General features: G+C 35.9%; 1 protein-coding gene across 2 annotated transcripts in view; it reads left to right on the forward strand.

Moving 5' to 3' along the window:
- The window catches only part of PLAA (phospholipase A2 activating protein), a 40,435-nt gene extending 15,798 nt beyond the window's left edge, over nucleotides 1-24,637 (forward strand). The window contains exons 3-14 of one of the 2 annotated variants that reach the window (XM_065907813.1): nucleotides 202-302; nucleotides 390-510; nucleotides 2,475-2,642; nucleotides 3,119-3,254; nucleotides 5,372-5,541; nucleotides 9,062-9,219; nucleotides 9,880-10,099; nucleotides 12,059-12,130; nucleotides 15,315-15,383; nucleotides 18,109-18,210; nucleotides 20,588-20,752; nucleotides 22,115-24,637. In XM_065907813.1, coding sequence (XP_065763885.1) covers nucleotides 202-302; nucleotides 390-510; nucleotides 2,475-2,642; nucleotides 3,119-3,254; nucleotides 5,372-5,541; nucleotides 9,062-9,219; nucleotides 9,880-10,099; nucleotides 12,059-12,130; nucleotides 15,315-15,383; nucleotides 18,109-18,210; nucleotides 20,588-20,752; nucleotides 22,115-22,680 — 2,048 coding nt within the window. In that variant the 3' untranslated portion in view covers nucleotides 22,681-24,637. The remainder of the gene's footprint in view (nucleotides 1-201; nucleotides 303-389; nucleotides 511-2,474; nucleotides 2,643-3,118; nucleotides 3,255-5,371; nucleotides 5,542-9,061; nucleotides 9,220-9,879; nucleotides 10,100-12,058; nucleotides 12,131-15,314; nucleotides 15,384-18,108; nucleotides 18,211-20,587; nucleotides 20,753-22,114) is intronic. The other variant, XM_065907814.1, reaches the window with a different exon arrangement.
- Nucleotides 24,638-24,946: the final 309 nt, after the last annotated feature.

The raw sequence follows: 24,946 nt of genomic DNA on the forward strand, positions 1-24,946 counted from the left end.
CCTAAATGACATGGTTAGGACTTGGGTCCACGGGGCCTGGCACCAGAGTCTGTGCTCTTCTGTATTTCCATTGAGTTAAGCCTTAATTAGCTAAATACCCCCACTTCATAAAGTGTATTTAAAATTGTAGTGTTTTAGTAACTGGCAAGATTGAGCATTTTTCTCTATGAAAATATGTTAATTAACCTTTTTTTCCTTTAGTTTGTAGTCTTTCCTCTGGCAAATTTGGGACATTACTTAGTGGCTCATGGGACACCACTGCCAAAGTCTGGCTGAATGACAAATGCATGATGACCTTACAGGTACAGTAGTTCTATGTGAGTATGTGATAAAATAATTAAATATGGTGATTCTGCGGCAACTTAACTTAATACCCATTTTCCTCACAGGGTCATACAGCTGCAGTTTGGGCAGTAAAGATATTACCTGAACAGGGCCTAATGTTAACTGGATCAGCAGACAAGACTATTAAACTGTGGAAAGCTGGAAGATGCGAGAGGACTTTTTCTGGTAAGGTCGCAGTAGACAGCTTTTATAATCTCATTGCTTCATATTTGTCCAGATGATTTTTTTTTTAATGTAGAAGTTTTAAAGTGATACTTGAAAAACATCAGTGTATTTCAGCCATGTAATTTGGGTGAGTACAAATTTTCTTACAGTTAATATGTCATATCTTTTTAAAAGCTGTACTGAGATCTGTCATAAGACAACCAGATATGGGCTAATGAATAGCTACTTCATAAGCTCTAACATAGCTGTGTGCTTCTGTGTATGTTATTTATGTAATTTTTGGTACTCAGTTATGTTTTGGTTGTCATTTGAACAACTTAGCCTGAAACTTCCAAGCATAAGTCTTACTAAGTATGGGTCAATTGAGTTACCTTCATATGTGAGGACAACCTCACTCATGCTTTTATTAATATTGAAATACATTGTTTAATAATAAGAATTTTCAGGCTTTGTTTATGTTGTACTTTTAGGTGGGTAGTCTTGTAAAACCTCAGCTATTAAATAACTCCTAAAATGAGGAATCGGCTGTCTAATACTAGTACTGATGATTTATTTGTGTGGCACTTAAATTTTTGATGTGATTTTTGTTTGTTTTTCCTTGCTCCTATTTATTCCTTAAAAGTTTATCAACATCCTGGATAATACTGCGAGAAGTCCCTTGTGCAGATAAAACTACCTGTAGGTGGGAATGGACAATGAGTTATAACCAGACATCCCTGTTTCTGCTTCCACACATACACTATATGTGTCAGGTTTTATTAATCTGTTATAGGTAATCTAAATCAGCAAATACTGAGCATGGGAAAGGTTTAGATGTCTGATCTCCTTTATTAGTTTACAAACTTCTGAAAATGTTTTGTCCTTTTAAAAAACATTGTAGCGACATCTACAGTGCCTCAATTAATATTGAAAAAATGAAATCTTATTACTTTTTAAAAACATTTAATGTCCTTTGAAAGGATTAAATATACATACACGTATATATATCTGGTTACACAATTAACACAAGTTTTGATTCAATAAATTCTTGCCCTTTTAAAAAAATCAAGTCCTTAATTTTTATTTTATCATTTTAATGCCTGCATTAATATAAATCAAGAAATATTTCCCTTGGTAAAGCAGCAATGTTTGGCTTTATATGTTTTGGTTGAATCAAAAGAGTAAGAAAAGTGGTTATTTGAATCAAAAGAGGTAGGAATAAGAGGCAGGAAACTTGAATTCTTGCTTTAACTCTGCCACTAACTGTGTGGTTTTAGATAAATTAATCTCTCTCAACCTATTTCACATTTGAGTAAAGTTTATCCTATGATAGATTTTATTTCAAACTCTTAAATAATTGAAATCTTTTTTATAATCCTGGTTTTTCTTTTCTTGGTGCTTTATAAATACTAATCTTAGTATTATGTAGTAAGAAATTGAGGGGCTATTTACTTTGTTATTCATCTGTTATATTTGAGTATTGTATATGTTATGAATAATAACTCTTGTTACTGGGAAAGAAAAGTTGAAATGAATTCTCAAGTAAAAATCATGGGGGAACTTCCCTGTTGGTCCAGTGGTTAAGACTTCATGCTTCCACCACAGGTGATCAGGTCTGATCCCTGGTTGGGAACTAAGTTGCCGTGTGCTGAGCAGCCAACAAATAAATAAAGGATTTTCTTTTGAAAAAAAAATCGTGTGGATCAAAATCCTATTTCTGGAGGGTTCTAAGAAATAATGTAGAGAAGATATGGTAAATATAAAATAACTTCCTAAGACTGGTGATTAAAAAATACTGCCAAAACTACACTACCAATTTTGGCTGCCGTGCTTTTCTATGGAAAAAAATGTATTTCTCTAACTTGAAAATCAGTTTTAAATATTAACTGGTATGTTCAATAGTGTTAGTAAATTAAAATACATAAAGCCATCAACCAAATGATCCATTTTTGTTGATTTATATATATATATATATTTTAATACAGGGCATGAAGACTGTGTAAGAGGCTTGGCAATTTTGAGTGAAACAGAATTTCTCTCCTGTGCAAATGATGCTAGTATTAGAAGGTGGCAAATCACTGGCGAGTGTCTTGAAGTATTTTATGGTCATACAAATTATATTTATAGCATATCTGTCTTTCCAAATTGTAAAGGTAAGATTGTCTTATACTACATATTTAAAATTCTGTGTTGAGTGTTGTTCTGTCCCATCTTGAGATTGGGGAGGTGGTGCAGAGTGCTAATGGTTTAAATCAGTTTTCAGTTTACTAACTGTAACTTGAATAATATATTAACTTTATTTCATAAATATATTTTTCCTAAGAAGAAAACTGTATGATCATCTTTATATTAATTCAGACTTGATGGTTGTGTTGTAAAAAGTTCTTGGGCATCTGAAGAAAGATTTCACATAATTTATTGGTGTAAAGTATAATAAGATGTGACTATACAAAAATGTAATTTTTTGAAGTTGTATATGGTATAAGTGACATATACATAAAATTTAGAACTATAATTTATAAGTACTTTGGGATTTAAAAATCAGTATACCTATTTAGAAAGGTAGTGTATGTAAATGTACTGAATTTTATTTATTCAGGCTAATTTTTCCCGTATTCATTGATTTTAGATTTTGTGACAACAGCAGAAGACAGATCTCTGAGAATCTGGAAACATGGGGAATGTGCTCAAATAATCCGACTTCCAGCTCAGTCTATATGGTGCTGCTGTGTGCTGGGCAATGGTGACATTGTGGTTGGTGCGAGGTATTCACATTCTAGTCAATCAATCAATAATGTGTGTCTAGGCCTTAGGTAGGGTGCACAGAGGTAAGCCATAGAATTTCAGGTTAACTGGGAGATCACAGGCATATTTATGTTACTAAACAAAACAGTAGTAGGTATAACAGCTTTTGCATTAATGATACTTGATATATTACATTAGTATTGTATTACAGGTTGTACAGTTGAAACTTGAAATGAGAGAAATTACAAATTGTTGTGGGCAAACCTTTTGGAGAAGAAATTTGAATTGGGTTTTGAAAGATAATGAATAAAAACAGCAAAGAAAATTTCTGTCAAAAATAGAAGTACAAGTAAAGTATGGCATGGGACCAGGAGTGGTGTGTGTGGGAGATGAAGGATTGATGGTGGAGGACCAGTTCTAGGGAGCAGTGGCTGACAGTGGTAAGATGGTTGGGTGGGGCTTAATCATGAAGAACCTGGAATGCTTGGCATTTGTTAGATTCAGTGCTTGGGGTTAAAGAGTTATAGCTGTTGAGTAAGAAGTGATGAACAGAACTTAGGAATTACTAAATATGTAGGTTAGATTTAACTAGTGGTGACAGTGGACAGGAAACCAAATAAGCATCTATAGGAGTGGGATGTAAAGTTATGAAATATTATTACCCCCACAGTATTAATGGATAAAAGACCAAACAATGAGGTAATGCAGAGGGAAAATGATCAGAAAGGGGATGAAAGGAAAGGATAAAGTTTCAAAGTTTGAATGAGTAGAAGTCCACATTAATAAAAATGGAGAAGTGCGAGAACTGGTCTGGTGAGAAAGGTGATAACCTCCTGGGATCTGTGCTGTTAAGTCACATATCAGGCAATTGGACTGGATCCCAGTGTAACAGCTGAGATTGCAGATCAAGATTAGGAGCAAACTTCCAGAGACCAGGGATAGGGCATCTGAGAGACGAAACAGAAGGGGAGGAGCAGTACTAAAGGCTGAATTTGTGGTACACTGTGGATAGAGAAAGAAAAGCCAGTAGCCAAAAACAGATAAAACAATCCAGATGTTGAAATTCAAACTTGGAAAAAAAAGATTTTGGAGGCCAATTGTGGTCAGTGTCAGTAAGTACATGAGGGGTTAAGGAATGAAAAGCTAGAAAAGCTTTTGGATTTGCTTTGAAAGATGTTACTAGTGACTTTTTTGACATCACATTTTGATAGAAAATGATAGAAAAAGGTAGTAAGAGGAGACAAAGACTTTTTTGAAGAAATGGATAAAGGAAAGGATCACAGACTACTCTGGCATTGAAGGCAAGAGGAAAGAGAGAGGGACAGCCATAAGAGAATACAGGGTCTACTAAAGCACATGTCTATTACTCCCTGGCTGGGTCAGGGTTATGTTAGTTTAGTTAATTTTCACCCTAAACTTAATTTGAATTTGAAGAAAAATAAATAAAGTGATAACATTTACTGTTAGTAGAAGGTTAAGTAAGAAAGTTCACTATACAGCTGAATGAGATTAATACAGTTGAAAGTGGGTAACTTGCCTCCCTCACCACAAAATTTTGAAGAGAGAAATTATGGAAACCAAGTCATTTTCCCAAGAATAGAAATTGGGCCTGCCATCTAGTCAAGAGGTGAAGTTATTTTTTTTTTTCTTTTTTGGGGTAACATTGCTAATTAATGGCATAGCAAGAACAAGTTCCATGTGTTTCTAATGAATGGATATCGAGCATCTAGTATTTTCTAAGCCTTATGTTGGGCATTTGAGCCCTTTGTAAGTGAAACAGTTCACCACTTTTCTGTATACTGTAATATACAGTAATGCTAACTTTGAGAGTGTATACTATATCTGTAGATTTTTGTGATGGTAAATGTTTAATTTGGAGTTGAAAATTGTGTTAAATATATATCTCTTTTTCTTTGCCAGTAACTTTTTTCTTAAAAAGTCTTTTTCCATCCTTTCTGTTGCTTTGGAAAGTAGAGAGTAGTGTGCTGAAATCAGCATAGTTCTATATTCAGCAATAAATAAGTAGTAACATTTTTCATATTCACATATACAGATTATTTTTGCTTTGGATCTTTTAAGTGTGATAATGTTAATACATTGTGGTAATGACTTAAAATCAGTTTCTGTTTCATTACAGTGATGGTATTATTAGAGTGTTTACAGAATCAGAGGATCGGACAGCAAGTGCTGAGGAAATCAAGGCTTTTGAAAGAGAACTCTCTCAAGCAACCATTGATTCCAAAACTGGTGACTTAGGGGACATTAATGCTGAGCAACTTCCTGGGAGGGAACATCTGAATGAACCTGGTAAATATTTCAGTGTATCTAGTAGTAAGAAACGGTACCATGTTTGCCTTTTGGAATAATGAGTGACAGGAAAAAAAAGATTGTTTTGTGAAGTCATTCAGTATTCTCATTGCCAGGTACCAATTTCTGAGAATTTTTATTATGCATAATCACAATGAGAAACCATATTCTTTTTGCCTCTTCCTCATAGTTTTAAAGACTTTGAGCTAAGTTCCCCATAAACAGGAATCTTTGTTTGTTTTTTTTTAATACTTAGTTCGTATATATGGTAAGTATTCAGAAGTCACTCATTTAATAACTTTTGGTTGACTTGATTGTCTGAGAAGCTGTATAGACTAAAAAATGAGTTTAAATAAATAATGCAATGTCTGTTTAATGAGTTAGGCATCATTGAGCTTAAAAGCAGGATAGTGGTTGTCTCAAATGAAACCTTGTGTTGGATGGATCCATGATCCCTTGGTCCATGGATCCCTGGAGGTTCTGAGATCCTTTCAGGATATCCATATGGTCATAACTAGTTTTGTAATACAAAAATGTTATTTGACTTTTAACACTGGGTTAACATCTGCATTTATGGTATAAAAGCAGTGGTGGGTAAAACTGCTGGCTCCTTAGTACACAGATCGAGGCAGTGGCACCAAACTGTTCAGGTAGTCATGGTGTTCTTCGCTGGCATGCAGTTGTTGTTTTCAAGAAAAAATGCATCTGCTCTTAAGCAGTTGAAAAAGCATTAAAAATTGCATTTTGGCCCTTTAGTACATGTCTTTCACATTCTGGATGACAAGACGTAAAGTACACCTACAGTATAGCAGAGCACCACACGCCTCTGGGATAAGTACTTCTGCAGTCATTGGAGTTGCAGGCTGAATTTTCCCTTTTTTCATGGAATGCCACTTTTATTTCAAAGAGCAGCTGAAGTTATTCAGACTTAGGTATCTAGCAGGCCTTTTTTGGAAAATGAACGAAATGAGAATGTCCCTTTAAGGAAAACTATTGACAGTATTTGTTGCCAAAGATAAAATTCAAACTTCCAACTGAAAATTGAAATTTTGAAAGACTGTAACATCAGTGATAATACTAACAAATGCGACTTTTTAATATTGAATAATAAAATGTCTAGTCATATGGAAGATCAGCATAGATCAGTGATTTAATCACTGTTTTCCAGATGACCAGTTTGTGTTCTAACAGAATCATAAATGAGTAAGAGAATTGTTCAGAGTTTAATGGACCAATGAATTTTATTATAATAGAGCATGACAAGTTCATTGATAGGATTTTAGATTCTAAATTTGTAACCTTTTAAGATCTGCCCCTGTGGAATATCCACATTTTTCTGAAAAGGCTATTGGACCAGTCCTCTCTTTTTCAACTGTATTATCTGTGTGACGCGGGATTTTCTTAATATGCTTCAACCAAACAACAGATTACAAAGGTTAAATGCAGGGGCAGGTATGATAATCCAGCTCTCTTCCCTTAAGAGAAACGGTAAAGAGATTTACAAAAATATACTACAATGCCAGTCTTCTTACTATATTTCTAAAACTAATTTTTCATTAAACTATTACTTATTCAATATGTAATGGATCTATTGGGCTTCCCTGGTGGCTCATTGGTAAAGAATCTGCCTGCCAATGCAGGAGGCGTAGGTTCAGTCTCTGGGTCCAGAAGATCCCCTGGAGAAGGAAATGGCAATCTACTCCAGTACTTTTGCCTGGGAAATCCTATGGACAGAGGAGCCTGCTGGGCTACTGTCCATGGGGTCACAAAAGACTCAGACACGACTTAATGACTGAACAATAACAAAGGGATCAGTTACTCTTTTCCATGAAGTAAATATATTTTTTATTCTTCTCATTTCTAATTTCAAATTCAGTAAATCAACTGATACAACCCACATTAAAAAAGCTGTTTGGGTTTCTGAAACCAAAGTTTGAATATGGTCATATCATTTCATGTTTTTAATATTCTTACAGTTGTTTGCAAGAATGTAATCTTTCTGTCCATACATATATACACATTCAGTAAATATTTACTAGGTACTTACTGTGTGCGTGGCATTGTTCTAAACTGCAGAATACAGATTCTTTTGTCACAAATGTATACTCTACAGGAGGAGGCAGATAATTAAAAAGTAAGTAGATATACAAGTATGTCAGATAATAAATTCTATGGGAACAGTAAAGCAGGAGCTGAGTTTTAATAAAAAATAGGAGTTATTAATTCAGTGGTCAGGAAATGTAGGATACTTAGGATAGCACTAGTCGCTACAACAGGTAAATCCTAAAACCTTAGTGGCTTAACACAAGACAAGGTTTATTTGTTGTACATTTAGAGTTCAGTTGATGACAGGGTATCTTGGAGTATGTACTCCTCTAAGTCATTCAGGTGCCCAAGCTGAAATCACCATCTTCAGCAGGTGCTTGCAAGGTCCCCTTGGACCTTGAATCTAGACATTCAACCACTAGATAGGATAAGAGGGGAGGGTAGAAGATGATGGACTAGGTTTGGAACCAGCATATATCACACCCTGAAGCTGAAACTGAAACTCCAATACTTTAGCCACCTGAGGCGAAGAACTAACCCATTGGAAAAGACCCTGATGCTGGGAAAGATTGAAGGCGGGAGGAGAAGTGGAGGACAGAGGATGAGATGGTTGGATGGCATCACCAACTTGATGGACATGAGTTTGAGTAGGCTTGGAGAGTTGGTGATGGACAGGGAAGCCTGGTGTGCTGCAGTCCATGGGGTCACAAAGAGTCGGACACGACTGAGCGACTGATCTGAACTGATATCACACCCACCCAGATTCCACCAACCATTACTCATATGTAATCTCGGGACTCCATTGGAATAGGAGCAGGAATCTCTAGAGGACAGCTAGATGTCTCTGCCACTGACGGCCTTGTGAGAATGTGACTTTGAGGTAAAGTTCCTAATGAGGCTCAGAAGCAAATCTTGCCAACATCCGTGTGGACAATATAATGATCACAATAAACAGCCAGTGAAATAAGACTCTAGGGGGCTCCAGGGTCTATAGTAGGAGGCCCCTCCATCAGTCCAGCTGAGAAATAATGGTGGCCTGTACCAATAGGTAGCATTGGAGATAGTGAGAGGAGTTAGTTGTTCTAGCTGTATTTTAATGATAGAGCTGACGGGATTTGCTGTAGGATTAGAGTTGAGATAAAGGAATCACTCTTCTCTTTTTGGCCTGATCAGCTAGAAGAATGGAGAATCATTTACGGAAATGAAGTATTGTCAGAAGACATTTATTAATAAAACTCATTTTATTTTTGATTAGCCAGCTACTTTTTTAGTAGAATCACATCTTTTTAATCATCCTTTATTTAATAGAGTTTCCTTTGAAGCATTATTTTCTTTTTGGCCATTTTCTAGTAGAATTATGCTTTAAAATGTTTAATAAAAAATTTTATGTATAAACTTTAACATTAAAAATTTTCAATCTACATGTTTGTAAATTTTACTCTGCCATTCTGACTCACACAATTTCTTTTTTAAGGTACTAGAGAAGGACAGACTCGTCTAATCAGAGATGGAGAGAAAGTCGAAGCCTACCAGTGGAGTGTTAATGAAAGGAGGTGGATAAAAATCGGTGATGTTGTTGGGTCCTCTGGTGCTAGTCAGCCAACGTCCGGAAAAGTTTTATATGAAGGGAAAGTATGTCAACTTCTGCTTTCTTAAAGCATTTGACAAATTAATGGTTTTGTTTCCCTTTCCCCATGCTAATAAAATTTTCTTTGGTATTTTGACATTTAAAAATACATTTCAATGGGGAGATTCTCTCTCAGTTTTTGACTAGATTTTTTAAAGTATCTTTGCCTGCAGAGAGAGCTCCTTTTGTGATGGATGCATTGGCTGTGATTTGCCTTTTGGGAGTTGGGTGCATAAGCTATTCCCGACCATTTTGGGTTTGGCACTCTGCACCACCTTTCATCTCATGCTCCATGCCTAGCTACATTTAACTTGACAGGCCATGAGGGACCCTGCAGGGCTGTGCTTATGATGCCGGCATGTGTTTTATGAACATGTTTTCAACAGCTAATACCTTTGGCCTTGAGATCAACTAATTGCCAACCAATCTTGGTTTTACAGTTAATGTGTTGTCATAATCCGTCCCCTAAGTCTGCCCCAGTGAACTGTCATTCTTACAGCACATGCAGGTGGTTGCTATTAATCAGTATCTGCCTAGTAGAAGTTTTAATATTGTGCTTTGGAGAAAGTTTAACACTATCATTATTAAAATAACTCTGCGTTATATATGTCTTTAGTATATAACAGACAGTAATCATTTATCTCCTTTTTATATTCCCATTTAAGGAATTTGATTATGTTTTCTCAATTGATGTCAATGAAGGTGGACCATCATATAAATTGCCATATAATATCACTGATGATCCCTGGTTAGCTGCATACAACTTCTTACAGAAGAATGATTTGAATCCTATGTTTTTGGATCAGGTCGCTAAATTTATTATTGATAACACAAAAGGTCAAATGTTGGGACTCGGGAACACCAGTTTTTCAGATCCTTTTACAGGTAAGTTAGGGTTTGTATTAAGTCTTATATATTAATACTCCCATCAGTGTTGATTATCTTTTGTGTGTGTGTTTAAACACCTATTATGGTTAACTATTTAAATAAAAAAATAAAAAACAAGATCTACAGCAGGATTTTGCTTCAGATTTACATCTTTGAGCTTCAAATTATATAGTAATTTTGTATTTATAGAAATAATTGTAAATTGTTCTCTTTGAAAAATACAGCCACACTGTAAACTAAATAAAATTCAGAAACTAATTCAGCCATTTGAAATGAAAAGAAGCTTGTAAGTTCCTTTATGTTACTACTTCATGTTATTTTGGTGAAATTTATTAAATGGAAATTCTGTTTTCACATGGGGCTAAACTGGTTAGTTATGCATCAAATCTAGAACTGAAATGTGGGTAATTTTAGTCCATGTGTTATTTGTATTCCTCATGTTCATTTTAAGTCACTTGTTTATTACATAGTATACAGTGTTTAAAGTGTTATAAATAAGATTAGGTTTTCATACCAGGAGTATTATAAACCCCAGTTGTGTTAGTTTTGAGTCCTCAAGTGGTGTTTAATTCTAGAAGTGTTAGCCTGAGTTCTAGGTCCTGGAAACCAAGGCTGTGGTTTGGGAGGAAATACAATTCTCCCTCTTGTCTTAAATATAGGGTCAGCCCTAAATAGAAGTTTTTTTTTTCTTCTCCACCAGCCCATGAGAAGGCGATGATTGCTTCCAGTTTTATCCCCACCCAACAGACTGCCTCTGTTCTGCCCATCAAATCTGCTCCTTATCTCTAACAATAGCACTGTCCTCCACCCCACTGGCCCAGACTTCAGCTTGAACAGCATTCTGGTTCCTGTCATTTCTGACCTCATCTTTCATGTGCTGGTGTTCTTCCATTTTACAAGGATTGCGCATTCTGTTCTTGTCTCAGATTTTTTTTTTTTCTTCTTCCCTCACAGATGCTTCATGCTCCTAAATCATCTTCTCTCCTTCTAGTTCAAAATTCTGTTGTTCATTCACATCATAGAGCTAATCTCAGCTGCATGTTGATTTAAACAGCGGTATCAGACTGAATCACTACAGAACTACAAATAATGGAACCCTCCCAGATGCACTTGACAGAAAAAGGGAAAAGAAAGCTTATATCTGGATATTTCTGGTTGGAATATCAGCCTACAGTACAAAAGAGTACTGTATTGTATAAGCTGTCTTGTGGGATAGATAGAGGACAGATGTTAAAGCAGCTGTCTGTGTCTGGAAATCTAACTGTCTCCGCTTTTTTGCTCTTCTGAAACTCTATCAGCATCCTCAGATATATCTTTGGTAGATGCCTCCAATTATTTCCTTAGAGATCCTAACAGAACCTACTCACACACACCGCCCATTTGTAAAGGAATAAATGGGAAATCTGCTTCCTTTGTGGCACTCGTCCCCTTTGTAATTTTCTTCTCTAGTAGGTTGTAAGCTTCAGTGGATACAAGCAATCTTGTTCCCTGCTGGATCTCCTCACTGAATGTACTATTTGACACATGAATTAATGAACCTGGAGGTTCTCTAAAAGATTAACATTTGCTGCCTGTGGTTTTGATAGCAACAGCAGCAGGAATTCTAGTGAATTTGTATAGGAACAGGGACTGATTGTATGGTGTATTATTTAGGTCAGAGACCAATTCCAATTTATCTTTCTATATTTGGATTCCTAGTTATTTTACTATTTAAGTGCAGAAGCTAAAATATAATAAAAAGTATTAAAGTTAACAAAAACAAAACTTAGAGAATCACTGAAATTTTAGTTTTTTACTAGCCAACTGTAAGACTTCTGACGGTAACTCCTCTTATTCTGTCTTTTGTTGCCTTGCTCTTTTTTCTCCACACTCGGAGTCTTCTGATGTAAGCAGTGTGCTATTTATGAAAGTCAGAATTTTGACTTGCTTCAGATTTTCCTTTGTTTACATGCACAGGTGGCGGTCGGTATGTCCCAGGCTCTTCATCAGGATCTTCTAACACCCTTCCTGCAGCGGATCCTTTTACAGGTGGGAACCAGTTTTGAGCAATATGTCTTTCTTCCTAAAATATGTAATATTTGCATTCTGTAGCTTAACATTTTGAAGATATAATCCATTAACTGGTAATTCCCTTATCTGTATTTCCAATTTTGTGAATCTCCTTTTTAACTTCTTTTTTTTCCTTTTCCTTGAATACTTTTCTAGCTTTCCCTCCTGACTTTTAATAACATATTATTAAAATTCATCATTTACTCCAGTGGTCCTTCCTAAAAGGAGAGCAGCGTCATTAAAAGCCTAGATTTTAGAGTCAGACAGACCTTGGTTCAAAATCTGGCTCTACCACTTATGAGAAGTTGGCAAGTTACTTAACCTATCTGAGCCTATTTTTTTAATCTGTGAAATTAGATAATAGGGGAATCCACCACCCAAGACACAGCATGAGTGCTGTCACTCGCGAGATGCTACTGATCATGAGCAGAGAAGGAGCCAATGTGAGTCCTGGATGTTGGAGCAGTGCAATCAAGAAGTTTGCCCAGGCACATTTTGCCTTTAGCATGGAAGGAGACAGTCCACCCAGCTACCCAGGATTTGTCTTCCTAATCTAAGTTATTAATGACCTTCATGAAGCCCTGGAAGTGTTGGTGTAGCTCTTCAAAGTGACTTTATTTACCAAAGGTACGCATGCCTCAGCATCAACACTACTGGAAAAAAAATTGGACTTTAATGCAACTGAAGAATCTCTGTTTTCAGAGTAGCATTTGATGTATTTTATGATGCTGTTGTTGGACCTTCAGCCAGAGTTCCTGGACAATGTACCAAATTTGGGAAGAGATTCATAGCGTTTATGGTATCTATTGGTCCTGCAGACTTAGTACTGTGAGCCCTAAAAGTGATACCATATGGCCCTATCTAAACCATAGAAGGGACCAACACACAACCTTGGGTCATATCCTGAAGCTATGAACTGCTCTCACTAGGCTTCCCTTCTCCTGAGAATGCATTGGTGGCCCAGATGCAAATAGCTCTACCCTGTGCAGTGTACCAGTATACTACAGAAACCAACTATCAAGCAAAATGTTGTGATAGCATGATGGCTATTAAGGAAGTCTTTGGTGACCCTGAAAAGGTAGGAAAGATCTGAAGAGTAGATCAGATGATCACTTTCTCTGTCGGCATACTCAGGTACAGTGATGCCCTGAAACTTAGAACAACAGAGTTCCTGAATCTCATTAGCAGCTCTTTTTGGAACAGAAAGACTATTATACCAAGCTTCAAACAATACCAACAAAGTCAAGAGAACAACTGGGGCCATCGTAACCGGAGCATGTCTCACTGTTGCATAATATCAATAACTCAGAAGATTCACTGATTATGGAGATATGCAAGATAGCATACTAAAAATCCAGGAGAATTCTGAAGTAATAGGTTAACTGATCCACAGTTATCAAAAAGATAGATAACAACATTTCCATATTGAGATGTTATAAAAAATTCTGTAGTGCATTTAGCAAAATGCCTGGAATATATTAATAATGTTTAAACCCTCAATATATGTTAGCTCTTATTATTATTGATGTTGTACCTCCAGTTTTACCAATAGCCCTGGGGCCAGAAGATTTCTGCATCTTGCTTACAACTTAAGGTCAATCTTAATTCTTTTTTTTTTTCCTTATTTATGGAATGCTTGTTTAAGTTAGTTATTGCAAGTTCCCACCCACAAAAATTCTGATACACTACATTAGTGAGGAGGTTAAAAATACTTAAAATCTGACCCCTTAGCCAGGAATTCTGATTAAGTGGTCTTTTTTAATTTTTTTAATATTTATTTATTTATTTTTGACTGTGCTGGGTCTTCATTACTGTCCATCGGCTGTTTCTAATTGCAGGGCTGTGGGGGCTCCTCTCTAGTTGCTGTGCGCAGGCGTCTCATTGCAGTGGCTTCTCCTGTTGCAGATCATGCTGGGCTCTAGGGTGTGCGGGGCTCCGGTGATCGTGGCACATGGGCTCAGTCGTTGCAGCAGTTCCCAGGCTCTAGAGTACAGACCCAGTAGTTGTGGTACATGGGCTTAGTTGCTCCATGGCATCTTCCTGGACCAGGGATCAAACCGATATCCCCTCCATTGCAGGATGGATTCTTAACCACTGGACCACCAGGGAAGACCCTAATTAAGTGGTCTTGGATGTGGTTTGCTAATTAGGTAGTTTTAAAAGCTCCCCATTGGTTTCTAAAATGAAGTTAATTTGGAGTACCACTAAGCATTTATGGGCAGGTCCTAGGAATCTGCATATTGAACCAGTGACTCTCATTCATATTGGTCTGAAAACCACAGAATGTAGGACTACATTCTGCCTCATAATGCCTTGGGCAAATTATTGATCCTTCCTTTCGTGAATTTTTATGAATAACAATGATACCTAATTAATATTTAAATGAATTCCTGCATATAAGATACTTAGCTTGCTAGCCAGCATATCATGAAAACTCAGTAAATCCACTTATTCTGTGTTCTTCATTATTTTAATGAATGCCATTCACCTTTGTAGTTTTGTTTTTTAGTTTTGTTTGCTTTTTCTGTATCTGTTGCACTGGTTATACCAACTCCTGAATGTTAAAATCAGAAGGGCTAGAATAATAAGTAGCTCATCTTCCTTCTTCCCACAAAAGCTGATCCAGGACTCTGAACATCTCCAAATTCTGCTGATTCTCTATACTTGTTTTTCCTGTTTCTTTTCTTTCCATTGTCAATAAAGCAGCTACAAGTATTCTCACATGTGAGACTGGGCTCTTATCATTGGATCTCTGACTGTTACCTAGCTTCTTTTCCGTTTGTCTTATATGCCATCGAACCCTGTGTCTGTATTTCAATAGAATAGTGTCCACATTTTATAATGAAAACTTGTGACTCTCTCTCCAGTCTAATAGCCTTTGTAATTCATTAAACTTCGATAATTATAGTATATAAGGCATGTAATTACTTGAGGATAACTTCTCTGGCTAATTTTATTGGAATCTAACTACATGCCTGATAATATTCTAAGCATTTTGCTGTATTAAATTTACAACCCATTTATTAAGCCCGTTTATTAAAATGTCATTCTGAAAGTGTAACTAGTAATGAAAATAATTCATTCTGTGTAAAGAAGGAGCAGTTTGAACTTTAGTATAATGTGCCATTACCCTGTGCTTACTATGAGTATTATTGCATTTTAGGTGGTGGTCGGTATGTACCAGGATCTGCAAGTATGGGAACTGCCATGGCTGGAGTCGATCCATTTACAGGTACACACTTTTCACTTCCTTTTCTTGTTTTTAGATTTTTAAAGTTCATTAGAACTTTTATGTAATAAAAGTTTAAGAAAATTGGCATCTTTTTCTTGCTGGAAAACATTTTATACAGTAAATCAAGACCAAACACTTTTCGTGTGTTCTCAGAATTGTGTCATTACCTCATGCTGGAATCATCTGGGTAGCTTAGAAAAAGTCCTTCAGCCTCATCCTCAGTGATGCTCACTAGATCTAATGTTGCTCTGGGTTAAGGTCTTAGCAAGGGTAGTTTGATAATTTTCTTATATGCAACCAGGATGGAAAAATGCTGTTCTGTGTTAAGGCTGGTTTCCTCAGTATCCTTACAAAGTCTTGGTTTGTTCCCATCTCTTCCTGTTCATTCTTACATAATGTGTTTAGAATGTTATTTACTGTATTACACATTGAGAGGACTCAGAAAGGAATTTGCTTTTACCATTTAGGCCTGGAATATTTGGCTTTCCCCTGAGCAAGTTTTTTTTTATTCTTAGTATCTAGCATAGACTCCAACACATCTTACTCGTTCATCATTGTTGAATATATGCAGGCATGCTTTTTCCCTCTGTATTGACTGCCAGCAAAATGCAGAACTGAGTTTGTGGTTCACCTCTTGAAAGTTTGAGAGATCTCTTGGCATATATATTTCCCTATTTATTATTTTTTTTAATTTGTTTTATTGAAGTGTAGTTGATTTACAGTGTCGTATAACTTCTGCTCTAGAGCAAAGTGATTCAGTTATATATCAATATATGTTCTTTTTCATATTCTTCCATTATGGTTTATCACCCTAGTGGAATTATTGAATATAATTCTTTTGTATTGAATACAGTTCTCTGTGCTGTTCATTCAGTAGGACCTTGTTGTTTATCCACTCTGTATCGTTGTCTACCTGTTTATTATTTTATATGAGAAATATAGAGAATATATGTGACATGTTATTGAGCATAATAAAAAGTTCATAAACCCACCACTCTACTTGAGAGCTAAGTTGGAATATTATTTTGTAAGCTATTTTTTTCATTGTAAAAGTAACATTGGCTGGCAGTATTGAAGTTTAACAGTGATTAATTAAGATTAAGGACTCTGGAGTGAGAATGCTTTGATTGAAGTCTCAGTTCCACTACTTTTTATGTGTTTTATCTCAAGCAAGTCATTTTGTTTCTGTCTTTTTCTCATTTGCAAAATTTTATCTACTTTCTAGAGTTAAAAGAGTTTAAAATTACAAAATATATAAAAATAATTTTCTACAAAATAAATGCTTAGTAATCTTAGTTGTAGCTGTTATACTACAAAAGTCTTAAATTCACATATTTCCTCCCATTTTTCAGAAATTAAAGTCTTTTAACAATTTTTATATACTGGACCTTTATCTAAGCCATTGTCATGGCTCACCTAGACTGATGGAACACTGGCCTCTGAATTGGTCTCACAGTGGTCCTCTGTTTATGCCCCTCCCACGATTAAAGCGCTATTGCAGCTCCCCGTCGACTGTTTTCTCTTGCCTTGCATCACATTCCTTTCTGCCTCTTTTCTGCCGTACTGACCTGCTTCAGTGTCTTGAATGTGGCATGCTGTTTTCTACCTTAAGAGTTTGGTACATGTTGTTCTCCTTTGGAATATTTGCACCTTTTGCATTGCTACTTAGACCACTAATTGTTGTTTGACTTTTCCCCTCCTTTTTCTTTTTTTATTTAATTTTGCTATATAGTATTTACTAAATGACCTTAGTGAAACTTCTTGGACACGCATATATGGCCTCTTGCTAGATTCTCTTCTCTGTCATAAGTTCTCAATGCATCCTGTACTTTTCCTCCAGAGAACTTTTCATTGTGCTTAATTGTTTGGATGATATTTGATTTGCAATTTCCTTACCACATCTAGACTCTTTAACAATCGGGAGTACAGGCAGTGTCTTTGATCATGTCAAAAATTTTTTATCTTTGGAAGCAATTACAATTAATTTTGTGCACTTAACTCATTCTTCATTTATCTAACTTGCCCCTTTCTACTTCTAATATACTCAGAAGATCAGAATGTTTTATTTACATTTTTGCACAATACCTTAATTTTACATCAGAACAAAAACATTGTATAAATTAAGATATGAAATGAAAGTAAGACATAAATTAGATTTAAATTATATTTTCATTGAATTAGCTTCATTTAACTTTATTTACTGAGTTTTCATCTGGTGGCTATGTTTTGTTCATCATCAGATACAGAGTTAGTGTTACTATAATGGAGATTGAAGAAGTAAATACATATTCCCTTCAGGAACTTATAACTTGGGAGTGATTTATGAAAATGATTAGAGAAAATGACAGTGCCTACTACATCATTTGGAATGAGAAGAGAGGTCAGTTTCTCCTAGAGAAGGAGAAACTGGAAAGTTTCATAATTGTTTTGTATTCTTTGATCTTTTAAAAACTTTCAGTTTAGATTGAATCTTAAAAATATGAGGAAGTAGAAAATATGAAATGGAAAGGCTTTGTTTGCATTTAAGCTCCCTTTCCCAAAACTGAAATTTATTATATGAACAAATATATGCAGTATATAAAATCTTATAGATTTGTTTTCTTTCTCTGAAGTGGGTTGTTACTGCTTGCACTGAATAGTTATATCTCTAATTTTGATGACAAAAGTCAGAAAAATCTTGCTTTTGGCCATTCTGAGTGATTTTCACCTTCTATTCTGTAAACAGGGAACAGTGCCTACCAATCAGCTGCATCTAAGACAGTGAATATTTATTTTCCTAAAAAAGAGGCTGTCACTTTTGACCAAGCAAACCCTACACAAATATTAGGTAAGTTTATTTTTAAAATTTATTTATTTTTAATTGGAAGATAACTGCTTCACAATGTTGTATTGGTTTCTGCCATACATCCAAGTGAGTCAGCCATAGGCATACATGTGACCCCTCCCTCTCGAACCTCCTTCCCGCCTCCCTCCCCATCCCATCCCTCTAGGCTGTCACAGAGCACCAGGTTTGAGCTTACCGGGTCATACAACAAATTCCCACCAGCTGTCTATTTTATGTATCATAATGTGTATGTTTCAGTGCTACTCTCTCTTTTCATCGAACCCTCTTCTTCCCCCACTGTACCTTCATTGCTGCCCTGCAAGTAGGTTCATTAGTTCCATCTTTCTAGATTCCATATATATGCATTAGTATACCCTGATAGCTCAGTTGGTAAAGAATCGGTCTGCAATGCAGGAGACCCCGATTCAATTCCTGGGTTGGGAAGATCCATTGGGGAAGGGATAGGCTACCCACTCCAGTATTCTTGGGCTTCCCTTGTGGCTCAGCTGGTAAAGAGTCCACCTGCAGTGCGGGTGACCTGGGTTCGATCCCTGGGTTGGGAAGATCCCCTGGAGAAGGGAAAGGCTACTCATTCCAGTATTCTGTCCTGGAGAATTCGATGGACTGTGTAGTCCCTGGGGTTGCAAAGAGTCAGACATGGCTGAGTGGCTTTCACTTTCATACAACATTTAAGTACGTGTGTTTTAATTAAGTACTTTTCTCACATATCCACAGATTCTGAGATGCTCTCTCAAGGCTATTTCTCTCCTAAGCATATGCTGGGAACCAGGTGCTTACATGATAGAGATTTATACTTTGGTATTACACAACTGAGTCAACTAAAAATATACAACCTGATAATGGATATTAATACTTTATAAGAAACCTTACACAAATCTAAGTAAATACTTTTTGATGACTTTACTGAGAAAAAATATTAAAAGGGAAAAATATCAATCCTATCCCCTAAATTCTTACTATTTGCAGAAAAAAAATAAAACAAGCAAAGCATTTAAAAAGCAAAGATCTTGTCTGTAAATCTGAAACTGCTCAGTTGGCTTTGATTACTTTTTCTGCTAATTTATTTTCCTCCAAACAAAATGACTAGGGTTTTTCTTTTTGTTTGCTTTTGACTAAGAGTATTACTATGTTTGCCACAAAGATTATGGTGAAAGTCTATTGAGATGACGTACATATCTGAATATACGACAGTGGTGTTACTGTTTTGGAGGGGGGTGTTGTTTTGCTTTATTTTTTGTCATTATTTTTCATAACATCTTTATAAAAATCCATAGGTCTTTTCTTAATTGCTTTTTTTAACAATAAAGAAATGTATACACACTTTTAGGCAATTTGTCATTTTTAAACTCTTATAGAGATCTAAAAGATCTCTTACTATTTGCATTCCCTAAATAAGATTTGTTTTAATACTCTGTTAAACAGCTTTTAATGCCAAAGAATAATGAAACAGATCCAAGTTTCCAGTTACAAATGGTAAAAATTTTGAAATTTTAACTTCTTTATTCTTTGAGATAAAGATTTTTGATGAAATAATGTTGGATGACTCAAAGTAACATTAATGATGACAAGGATGCTGATATTGAAGTTGCATGTGAAGAGTTTGAAAGTTGTTTCATGAAGTGTGAATATGGCGGGAAAGGCAATATTTCCATTAAACGTGTTTAAATAATGTGATGTCAAATGTACAGATGGAACTAAGTTAGTTAATTAAATACAAATACACATTTAGCTTTTTGACCGGGCTTCCCAGGTGGTGCCAGTGGTAAAGAACCCACCTGCCAATGCAGGAGACACAGGTTCAATTCCTGGGTTGGGAATATCCCCTGGAGGGGAGGGCATGGCAACCCACTCCAGTATTCTTACCTGAGAATCCCATGGACACACGAGTCTGGCAGGCTGTCTATAGGGTTGCAAAGTGTCAGACACAACTGAAGCTACTTAGCATGCGTGAAGCTTTTTGACTATATCATTGGCAGTCATAGAAGTTGATGTTAGTTGACTAAAAGTTATAAATTTTCTCAGTAAGAAAGTAAGGGATTGACTTATATGTGCTATCTAATACTGCTTTGAAAAGCATTTAAAATGATAACAAATATAGTATACTTAAAAACTTACTCAAAAAGCTTAGAAGATCTTAGAGGATAACAAAGAAATCATCACAGTAACCTTTCTTTTTCTATACTGTACTTAGCTTAAAAATACTCACAGGCCTTATTTTATGGTCTTTGATAGTTGCTGTGAAAAATCTTGACCTCCCCATGGTGTGTGGTAGCGTGTTCTTCTTGAAAACGTTGGCACTTATGTATTGTATGTGGCTAATTACATTTAGAGAATACTGATGGTTTGCATTTGGTTCTAGGCAAACTAAAGGAACTTAATGGAACTGCATCTGAAGAGAAGAAGTTAACTGAGGATGACTTGGTACTTCTTGAAAAGATACTGTCTCTAATATGTAATAATTCTTCAGAAAAACCCACAGCCCAGCAACTTCAGATTTTATGGAAAGCTGTTAACTGGCCTGAAGGTACAAAAATACTTTTAAAAATGTAACCAGGAAGCAGAGAGTATATCTTTTTATTCCTATCCATACTACTGGTGTTTTTAGATTAAATAAAAGTTAAGGTGGTGGTTGAAATTTGCATTGAAGAAAACTTAACAGGATTCACTGTACCGCTCTAGTCCATAGTCTTCTCTGGTCATATACCTATGAGAATCTGAAGGTAGTGTGATGATCCCCATACATGGACCATTTTGTACACTCTTCCAGAGCATTTGTGAATCCCCTGCGAGTCATACATGAAACTCTTTGTGACCTGTTAAACATAGGCTACAAACATTTGCTCCAAGTATTTTTTCTCTTATTTAATTTACTTAATTCTTTTTTATTCCAAAGTACCATCTTTCCTATTATTTTTTCATATGATTGATTTATTGGAGGAAAAAGTGATAATAAGATTGTTTGGAGCATTCATTCTTGTTCAGTCACTCAGTTGTGTCCGACTCTGCAACCCCATCGACTGCAGCACGCTAGGTTTCCCTGTCCTTCACCATCTCCCAGAGTTCACTCAAACTCATGCCCATTGAGTCAGTGGTGCCATTCAGCCATCTCATCCTCTGTCGTCCCCTTCTCCTCCTGCCTTCAGTCTTTCCCAGCATCAGGGTCTTCTCCGATGAGTCAGCCCTTCACATCAGCTGGCCAGAGTTTTGGAGCTTCAATCAGCATCAGCACCTTTCAGTGGTGACTCAGCTGGTAAAGAATCCGTCTGCAATATGGGAGACCTGGGTTCGATCCGTGGGTTGGGAAGATCCCCTGAAGAAGGGAATGAGGAGATTACTCCAGTATTCTGGCCTGGAGAATTCCATGGACTATATAGTCCATGAGGTCTTAAAGAGCCAGACACGACTGAGTGACTTTCGCTTTCCTTTAGGATTGACTGATTTGATCTCCTTACAGTCCAAGGGACTCTCAAAAGTCTTCTCCAACAGCATGGTTTTAAAGCATCAATTCTTCAACGCTTGGTATGCTCTCAACAGTATGAAGAGAGCATTCATTCACTTGGCGTCTATCCAGTCCCTTAACTGTGTATCTCTCCACCAACATATATAAGCATCCTATTAGCATTTGTCAGCTGGAATTCTTTTATAGAGAATTTTCCCTCCTCAATTCTTTGGTCTTGTTTTAGGATTTTTTTAAAAGCGAGTTCCCAATACTGTTTTTTTCCACAAGTATTTATTGAATACTCACTGTATGTCAAGCTATCTTAACAACCCAGGAGAGTTACCATGTTTTAAAGCAGATGTGATCTTAGAGCAATAATTGCAGCCTCTAGAAATATGAAAAATCAGTTAACACAAAATTTTAACAATAAATTTTTCTTTTTCACAGATATTGTCTTTCCTGCCCTTGACATTCTTCGGCTGTCAATTAAACATCCCAGTGTTAATGAGAACTTCTGCAATGAAAAAGAAGGGACTCGGTTCAGCAGCCATCTCATCAGTCTTCTGAACCCCAGAGGAAAGCCAGCAAACCAGCTGCTTGCTCTGAGGACTTTTTGCAATTGTTTTGTTGGCCAGGCAGGACAAAAGCTCATGATGTCCCAGAGGGAATCGCTGTTGTCCCATGCAATAGAACTGAAATCAGGGAGCAATAAGAACATTCACATTGCTCTGGCTACGCTGACCCTGAACTATTCTGTGTGTTTTCATAAAGACCATAACATTGAAGGGAAAGCTCAGTGCTTGTCAGTAATTAGCACAGTCTTAGAAGTTGTACAAGACCTCGAAGCCACTTTTAGACTTCTTGTGGCTCTTGGGACACTTATCAGTGATGATTCCAACGCTGTACAATTAGCCAAGTCTTTAGGTGTTGATTCTCAAATAAAAAAGTATGCCTCAGTATCAGAACCAGCTAAAGTAAGTGAATGCTGTAGACTTATCCTAAATTTACTGTAACGGTGGTGTAGGGGACTGAGATTTTAATTTGATGAGTGTTTTTTTTCTTTCACATTTCACATGACTGATTACAGATGATGAAACAAATGCTGTGTGGATTAAGTAAAATTTCAGATCCTGTAAAGTGGAATAGTGGGGAGAGGGGAAACAAAGGAGAAATAAAATTTTTGCACTGATGAACTCTGAAATTTTCCTGTGTAATATGGGCAGGTTTTTAAGAGCTTTAGAGATAAATTAAGAATGAGTTATGACCACCAACAACACAACTACAGTGGCAGAATTCCCTTACATTAGCCACCTAGAAGAAAAGGGCTTTTACTTATGTAATCTGCTTTTGCTGTTATACTTGTATACCTCAGATTGTTATTTGTTGGTGGTTGTCTTTTATTTAATTTCCACTCTATTCATTTTCATTGCTTGATTCAACAGCACTGATTGATTTCAAAGTCTTGTTTTAGGACAAATGCTTTAGAATTAAAATTATGTTTGTTATAAATTATCCAATTTATTGAGAAGATATAAAATAATTTCTTCATTTAAGTCCTTTGTAAATAGAAAGTTTGTTTAATGGCTTATTTTTAGATGAAGTGAGAGCAAGTTACTAATTTGTTAGGTATCTGAAAGCAAATTTGTTAGGTATCAGTTCAGTCAGATGAAGCCCCAAATTGACTACAAGTTTATGATCCAGTTTCTTTTCCCCTTCACTATTTGGGATAACTTCATTATTCCAGTTTGAAAAATAATCTGATTGTTTATTTTTGGTCATTTCTATATATCAGAGGAAGTTTGGAATGTGTTGAATATTAGGCAATTGTGCAAGCAATAGTATATCAAACTGTTATTTGCAACTGCAGAGACTGTCATGGGAAATTAGTATTTTTGAGTCCCTAAACATGTTCCCAGTACTGTGTTGAACACTTTGATATTTAATTCCCAAATCTCCTTAAATGTAGGATGCTGTTACTTCTGTTTTCAGAAGTAAAGATGGTGGGATGAATCATGATGGAAAAAAGGAAAAGTACATACCATTCTATACTTCCTAGAGAACGAGTTGGGAAGGGGAGCATATCACAAGTTTGTCTATGAACATCCCAGCAACTAATACCAAGTAGGAACCAATCCATTAATTACTAATTTATTGTTTAAGAGGACCTCAATTTCTTGAGAGAAGTTTGACTATTCCTAATCTAAAATAATGAGCATTATTGCCAACATTTATGGTATATAGAACCATGAATTTCCTGACTTAATGCCAAATTATAGTCTAAAAAGAACAATTTTTACTCAAATAAGGAAGGAAACCATTTTAATTGTCTGGATTAATTCAAGGTAAAACTTCTGGCATATCAAAACAGAATGGGTAAAATGTAAATTGAAGGGACATATATTTTGCTAAGTATTAAATTGCCATTTTCTGGTGTGTACCCAGACTTTAAATATTGTTTGCTGGTTCCGTTAGTAACCCATGCTTTGCTTTTTGCCTAATCGGGATTTAAGGGGTTAAGTCCAGGTTAAATGACGACATTAAGAGTATAACCTGGTTCAGCCTGGTTTGTTTACAATACAGTGCTTTGTTTTTAACATCTTGTTCAGCATGCAAATTTAAGTACAGTTTATCTGCAATATTTTGAAATACTAGGCACCTTTGTATAACGGTAGGACGTAGAGTCTTGGTTAAGAATAGATTACCAAGTTACTTTTTCCCATGATTATTTTTTTCTAAACAGAAAAATACACATTCATTGAATAAGACCAACACACATTAAATAAAAATTGGCTATAATTCCACTACCCAGAGAAAACTATTCTTACTTAACACCTTGTGCCATATCAATGGGTATGTAAACATGTTTTATTTTTTTAAAAAGGATTGTATGATACACATTGTTCAATAACCTGATTTTTTAACTTAACATTTAGTACACATATTTCCATCTTAATAAATAACTATTTTATATCCATGTGCCCATTTCCTATTATCTGACATTGTTTCCAATTTCCAACTGTTAAGCAATGCTATGCCAATACAAAGTTCATACAAATTCCTTAGGATACATTGTATATTTGGATACAGTGGTGGGTGGGTCAAATCAGTGCACATTTTTTAAACTTTGATAAATGCTGTCAAATCACTTCCAGTGATAAAAGTCTTGTGGTTAATGTCCATATTGCATTAGAAATAGTTGCCTGCAAAAGATATGTTATCTTTGCCTCTAGTTCATAACTATTACAGTCCCTCTAGCATTAGATTTTTTTTTTAGCTGCA

This window comes from Muntiacus reevesi, chromosome 17 (genome assembly GCF_963930625.1).
Source record: "Muntiacus reevesi chromosome 17, mMunRee1.1, whole genome shotgun sequence".
Lineage (NCBI taxonomy): Eukaryota > Metazoa > Chordata > Mammalia > Artiodactyla > Cervidae > Muntiacus > Muntiacus reevesi.